Source organism: Melanostigma gelatinosum, assembly GCF_949748355.1.
Source record: "Melanostigma gelatinosum genome assembly, chromosome: 6".
NCBI lineage: Eukaryota > Metazoa > Chordata > Actinopteri > Perciformes > Zoarcidae > Melanostigma > Melanostigma gelatinosum.
In genome coordinates this window covers 2258500-2265999 of record NC_136639.1, presented here as the reverse complement: position 1 = coordinate 2265999, position 7500 = coordinate 2258500, and the positions used below count along the sequence as shown (strand labels likewise).

General features: G+C 44.7%; 1 protein-coding gene across 1 annotated transcript in view; it reads left to right on the top strand.

The window, feature by feature from the left end:
• The window catches only part of sh2d3cb (SH2 domain containing 3Cb), a 22240-nt gene that overhangs the window by 5007 nt on the left and 9733 nt on the right, over positions 1–7500 (top strand). The window contains exons 2-5 of the mRNA XM_079270260.1: positions 1–72; positions 4574–4613; positions 5721–5849; positions 6758–7152. The exon at positions 1–72 is cut by the window's left edge and continues 631 nt beyond it. Of these exons, the coding sequence (XP_079126386.1) occupies positions 1–72; positions 4574–4613; positions 5721–5849; positions 6758–7152 (636 nt within the window). The remainder of the gene's footprint in view (positions 73–4573; positions 4614–5720; positions 5850–6757; positions 7153–7500) is intronic.

Sequence of the window (7500 nt, the reverse complement as noted above, 5' to 3'; positions counted from 1 at the left end):
AGCAGCTCGCAGCCAAACACAGAAAACCACCAAGACTGTGAGCGGCTCGCAGGAAGTGGAGCATGTCGACAGGTGAGGAAGTAGATTTCATTATTATTACATTTTCAGATGATGACGGTCCCAAAAAAGATTTTCTTTTACCTGCCCAATAAACTTCAGTTCGCTGCAGTGAGATTGTTGCTGGAAGAACGTCAGGATCTTGATGTTCGTCAGAATAAGGGAGATTGCAGTACTTGGATAAAGAGCAGAAAACCGATTTAGAAAACTTTTATAACTTCTTTAATTTGTATTGGCACAGTGGTAAATTGTGTTTTATTGCAGTAGAAGATATATTTTCTAAAAGACAGAGACAAAAATACCTAAAATAAATAAAATAAAATAATATATATTATTTATTCAAAAATATAGAAGAACATTTCTAAAATCTTTAAACTTAATAATATAACCAAGACTCTTTTAATTAATAGTCATAGATTTCATTGAACAATATGATTAACAATTTTACTTTACGTTTATAATCATGATATTTACAAGAAAAATGTCGGAATATTGTTTGAATAAAGTCGTGTAATTTTTACCTAAAACTTCATAATATTAAAAGAGATTAAATGTAATATTTCTAAAGAAAAAGTATTTGTGACGAATGTCCTGGGTGATGCCTCATAAACTAATAACAATAATGCACCATGACAGTAGAGAGTGGTTGTATCGGCGCATGCGCGGCGGCTCGCTGCTGCCTGCCCGCTGTGGTTCCGTCGGTCAGCTGGTTCTCACTCAGCGGCAGTGCGCGTCTGACGCTGCGGGAGAAAGAACTCGGGGCCGTTAACTGTCGGACAGTCCGCTGCGGGGAGCGAGAGAGGAGGTGAGTCTGTGCGTGTTATCTGCAGGCTGTTCAGCTGAAAGTGGACCGGACTGTGTGCTCCGTCAGAGGGCTTTGACCCCCTGCTCTTCTCAGTAACAGTGATGAGAAGGCTTCCTTTGGCAGAGATGCTGCAGCCTGTTTCATTTTATTGTGTCCGACCTGATGAACTCTTTAGAAGCGGTTTGATACGTGATCCGTCTCCTTCAGGCTGCAACACAAGACCGTTCTCTGACCTCTGACCTCTGACCTCGCTGTATCAGACTGTTGCTGCTGCTTGATCCTCATATCTGGAGTGTGTTATGTGGAGGCACATCGCCTCACCTGAAGTAAAGAGCACCTCTGATAATATCACAGCAATTATGAGCAGAACTAAACAACAACACAATGTTAAGGTGACGTCACAACACAGCGTAACTTATCTCTTAATGTAACAACGTAACAACGTCGCGTCTCAACATATGTCTCAACGGCATGAAGCAAGTTAACATGACGACATTCTGCTGTCGGCGTTCCCGGATTCAAAGTTGTCTTCCGTCTCCAGACAACATGAATCAATACCAGCTGACATAAAAGAGCAATCAAACCTGAAGCCTCTCTCTCTTCACCCTGCTGGATGGTGAGATGCCAACATGAATTCTGTTGTTTCGGGGTCGCGACCTCTACTTCTTCTTCTACTCTTCGTGCTGGAGAAATACAGCCATGCAGAAACATTGCCTGTTACGCCAACTTGTGACAAAACTACGCACCCGACTTCACTCACTCCAAACCAGTGGATGGAAACATGACGACCAAACCTCCCAGTGAGGCGGCACATCAGCATGCTTCACACTGTGATGGTCGCTGACCAGAAGCTTCACTGGTTCACGACTTCATGCTGCGACCGCTTCTGTTCTGTTGTCCACTCAACGGATCAGTCGAGCAGAAGTGGTTGTTGAGGTTAACCTGGACCTTCGTTCCATCCGCTGTGTGTGTGTGTGTGTGTGTGTGTGTGTGTGTGTGTGTGTGTCTCATGCAGTGAAGGAGCAGGAAGTGCTGTAAAGATGTAATGCTGCTTTGGGGGAGCGCGGCCCCCAGGCGGAGGGTTCAGTTCAGCGTAGACCAGGACAAGGCTTCAGAAACACACGTTAAATGAAACAGAAGAAGAATAAATCTCTCTCAGAGCTTCTTAACGGAACCAGTTGTCTGTTGAACAGGACGATTGAATGAATCACTCTCTTGTTGCCTCGTAGAGCCAGTTGTTGTTGTTGCTGATCAGCTAGCCGTTAACACACTAGCAAGCCAGGAACTCGGTCGCTAACGGGACAATAAGTTCACACAGTTTACTCAAAAGATGCATCTGTACCTTTGACTTGTGTTGAATAATATCTGCCTCTCGTGGAGCACTCTATCCTTCCTTCCTATACGTTTCCTCCAGCTAGGTCTCCTTGGCTCGACTTTCCCTCAAAGGTCAGACTGCTTCCCATCAGTCAGTGGCACCAACGTATGTGTCAAAGTTCACCAAAGTCTTAAATCGACCCCGAAAATGAATTGAACCAAATTAATTTTCAATGCTCGTGTGAAAAATGCGTTAATGGTTAAAAGAAATAACATTTTGTTTCCACGTTCACGACACGGTTCAGCCATGTGAACGAGTCTTTTCAACTCCCATGTGGCCTCACGAGGTTGCACTTTTAAAGCTGCTCCGCCTCCACACAGGTGTGTTCACTTCTGCCTGATTAGAGCTCCTCCTCCTCCTGTTGCACCTGTTAAAGACAGACACCTTCATCGCCCTTATTGATACGTTGAGTTTTTTAAATCAACGTTAAAATGCTGAGCAGCTTTTTGTCTGTTCATTCTGATTAAAGCAGGTATTTGTAAAGATCAGGCGACACTAACATTACAATAATGGTATTTGTATACTATTTGCAGAGTTAGAGTAAAGTTGTGGCTGCTTATAGGATTGTTTGACTCTATTTCTCAGACCGTACTCAGAATAACTCCAGAGCGTTGTTCAGTCCAACAGGCAACATTTACTGAAAGATTCCCAACATCTTTTTATCCAACGAAATATTCAGCTTCAATGTCTTTGTTTGCGTTTAGCCTTTTAAAAACGTGCTTTTAGACCAGAGCTTTACTTGTAATGAGGGCCAGATGACGACACGCTGAAAGACATTGTTCTCATGGTCACAAAGAAGACAGTTCATCACCTCAATGAATCAAACTTGTTGTCTTTGTGCTGATAAAATCATTATTTTGTAATCGGGGGGGGAAAACAAAATGTGTGAGAAAAAAGGTTGTCCCTAAAAATGAAATCATTCAACAAACAGCTCACATGATATCAGCCGATGAGCTCCATACGAGCAGCAATAATGTCAATGTTTTGACTGTCAGGGAGTTTCTCATGCATCGTGTTTTACTTGTGTGTTCACATCTGTGTGTGTGTGTGTGTGTGTGTGTTCTTGGAGAACAAAAGGTCGCCTCCCTTGACGTTACTCATGGAAATATGCAGCATGTTGAGGAAGAGCAGAGTGACCCAAAAAGAGTTTCACATTGCCAACGTGCAGTTTCACAAACCGCTGTCAGAGAGAAACCACGCAACTGCACTTTGGGTTTTTCCTTCCCTTTTCTCTAACGTCGGTTTTAAAGTGTTGAGAGTTTTGAGACTCCCACATCCTTCAGACCCGGTGAGAAGCTAGCTGGTGTGACCACTGGAGGGACATCGGGTGGGGGGGGGGGGGGGGGGGGGATCAGGGCAGCATATAACAGCAGCAGAAATATTCTCCGTCATCCTCTGAGAAGTTTGTTGTGTGGAAAGCTGTTGCTGGGTGGTGTCACATTAACACACTGCTGCTGTCAGAGGGTTGCGCAACCGACAGACTTCACTGTAGTACTAATACTATTGCTACTGCTCGTAGTACTGCTGTTACAGTATACTTAGGGCTGTTTACTGAACCTCAATACTTCTTTGTTGGCAACCAAAATGTGTCTGTTGTGCCGAGAAACAAAAACTGTCAAATACTGACAGTTTGCGTCAAATATCTGCTCAGATTTGTAATTTTGTTGACTGAAATACTGATCAGATCATATGCATAGATGACATTAGTTTGAGTGTTGGTGGAGCAGCTACAATGTTAGCATAGCGTCGCCCCGATCGATCCAAACTCCATTCAGAAAACAAGCATTTTATAAGTTGTTAACTTGTCGTCTTGTGGACAGACCTGACAAAGCATGAATTCAGACTTTTTACAACTCTGCATTATTACGTCATTATTTTGGCATCCTTTTAGATCCAATCAGATCACAGCTAAATCTGTATAGGGGCCCGCTGTATACACTAGATACAGCTCGGCAAAATACCTCCAGCTGATGTTATGAGCCCAGACAGGACAGCGTTTGGTTGTTACGGTGTAACTGGGACTTCTACAACACGTACAAAGCAGCAACAGCTGGTTTTTGTCTCCCGTGGTGGATGAAACGTCGTCGTGGCTTCATGGAGCCGTGATGCTTCGAGCGCGAGTGACTCGGATAAACTCAAATGATCCCATTGTCAAACTTGCGAGGCCAAAGTTTGCTTTGTGTTTGGTGTGAACACAGATTTAGAGCTCTATGATATACAACATTTAAATATATAGGAACTGAGAAGGTGCATGCATGTACAGTTAGTCTTTACAGTTTTACAGTATAAGGTTACCGTGATTAATAATGAATGAATGTGTTTTGTTTGTTTTTCAGTCAGCAGGACTTGACAGACAGCACTGGAGAATATGTGAAGGTAAACTTCCTCTTTACTAGACTTCAAGTCTATTTTCATGCAACACTCTTTAATGTGCAGCTTCCCTTTGCCGTGATGCTGCTGCTGCTCTCTCGTCCTCCTCATCAGAAGAAATAAAGACACTTTCAGTTCCCAGAGCTGGCAGCGTTTCCAGCGAAGGTTAAATTAAAACGCTGCTGCTGTGATCCTCTAAACCCGGCACTCAGGCTCTAATTCAATCAGGGCGGGTGACAGAAAGAACAAGGGAGGGGGGGGGGGGAGTAAAGCTCTGGAAAAAAAAAGGTGCACACGGAGAGCGAGAGAATTTCCAGTTCATTGACTCATAATTGGATACTTGACAAACACACTTGTCTGAAAGGGACAAGCTGGCACTGAATGATAATGCTAACGAAATGAAAGCTATTCATTAGCGGCTTCCAGGTCTCCCCCCCCCCCCCCCCCTTCAAAACACACGCACACACACACGCACACACACACACTCCTATGTTGTTTTGAAGTGGTCCTGGCCCGGTGCCCAACCCTTGATTCACAGTCCATTCTGTCACGAATTGAGGGGTGGGAGGTGTCACCTATAAAACAGCGTAGTAACAGTAACTAGTATGTGTGTGTGTGTGTGTGTGTGTGTGTTTTGGTGTGTTTGTGTGTGTCCCAAAGACAAAGGCATTCCCGGCCCGTCGTCGGTGTAAACTCTTGATATACAGTATCTTCGCTTGTGTTTGTATAAAGACGCGTCGGACAAAAGCGCCACTGAGTGATGACCCCCGTCCGCACAATGACGTTGCCACGGCGACGAGGCCAAGACTCCACGCCAGAGGGTCTGGCGGTTCTCGGGGCCCCTGGCGTCGCCAGTGTGGGTGCCAGTGTGGGAATGCCCGAGCTGTCCGTCCTCATCCTGGCCCCCCCCCCACCTCTGTCCTCTAGTTAGCGCACACATTCACACAAAAACAGAGCTGGAAAAGGCTGCAGATTTACCCACAATGCTCGTTCTCTCCGAGGACGAACATTGTTTTTTTTAAGAAAGCAAGAGGAGTCTGGTTTGCTTTGGAAAGAAATGTGTCGGACAGAAGATGTCTCTGTCTTGGATTTGATTCTGTGATGCCCTTTAAGTTCTCCAAAGAAAAGTTCTGGTTGGAGCCGCCGTCGGACAAACTGAGGAAGCAGCTGGAGGAGGAGCTGAAGCTGAGCGGCACCAACCTGAAGAGCCACGCCTGGTACCACGGACGGGTCCCCTGGGAGGTCGGCCTCACACACACACACACACACTCGCACACACACATACACACACACATTGCATTAGCTGGAGGCTTACTTTAACCTTAATCATAGCCACTACATGCCTTACCCTTAACCAAATCTAAACTTCAGTCTTTTACCATGTGAAAAGCTAGTTTTTGTCCCCAAATGTGACGTGAGTCCTCATAGCGATCAGATTTGCTGTAGGTCCCCACATTGTAGTACAAGTGAATCAAGTACACACATATCTGGACAACACTATTTTTTTAACGCGTTTAAAACAAATGTTTTCTTCCCACTAGTTGGAAAGATGGGGTGTTATGGAAAACAATACTCTCTGATTGACCAGTGCTTATAAGTTAGGAAAGTGAACAAAGTCAGTATCTTTCACAGGATTCTCAAGTGTTTATAGTTAGATAACCGGCATTTAGGTAATTTACTACCTGAATGGTTTGTACAATGACTTTTGCTAAAAAAAAAAAATTAAAAAAAGCCCAATGAAAACAGTTATATTTTCAACAGGATCTAAAATATAACCGGCTATTGGGACCTCACCTTCACAAAAATAACCCTTTAAATTCTCAGGAATCATGCAGTGCTTCAACCACAAGAGGGAGGTCTGTTCAAACACCAGCTGATCTGATTCTTAGTTTAAAGGCAACGTCTTGTTCAGCAAATCTAGATTCATAAAATGTGTTTCATACAAAACAACAAAAAGGACAGATCCCTATAAGCAGCATTGTTTATACAGTCAACAGTCATTATTTAGACGTGTAGAGGAGTAATTGGATATATACGAAATGATTCTACGAGAGCTGATTGAAAGATTCTGTTGAGAAGCTCAGATAAAGGAGGGTGGACTGGATATTAGGACACAACAGCGTGAAGATAATAATTAAATGTCCCTTAAGGTGTCGGAGAGTCTGGTGGTGAACCACGGCGACTTCCTCATCAGAGACTCTCAGTCCAGTCAGGGCGACTTCGTCCTCACGGTCCGCCGGGAGCAGAAGACGCTTCACTTCGTCATCAGGAGGTCGGTGGTTCAGTCCTCGGAGACGTACACTCGGGTCCAGTACAGCCTGGAGGGCGAGGCCTTCGACTCTCTACCGGCTCTCGTTCACTTCTACGTGGGGAGCGGGGCGGCTCTGACCCGGTGGAGCGGAGCTCAGGTTCACCGGCCCGTGAACAGGACGCTGCCCCTCAGCTACCTGGAGACGGCGTTCTGCACCGCCGTCAGCCCGCCGTCCTGCCACAGAGGGCTGAAGAACGGGAGCGTGGGCGGCGAGGAGAAGCTCTGTCCGAGGAGGTGAGCTGTCACTTAGAACAGTTTGTTTTGTTTTATTCAGAGGAGCACAGACTATGAGGGTTCCTCAGTAATGCAGCATTTTTGATGACCGATATTTCATTTTTTTGAAATTAGACATTTTGGTTTCGTTAAAACGTTCAATGTAGAGAATAACAGGAAATGTAGACGGACAACAGCTATTGTCAGACAGACAACAGACATCACATGACCTCAATTTAGAGAGTTCGGTTGGCTCCTTTGTTGCATGTCGTACCTCTGTCTTCTAGTTTCCCCAACAAATCTTAAAAAAAAACAACTTAAAGGGAAAATATCACAGCATATTATATCTCAACAGAGTAACATTTCAAA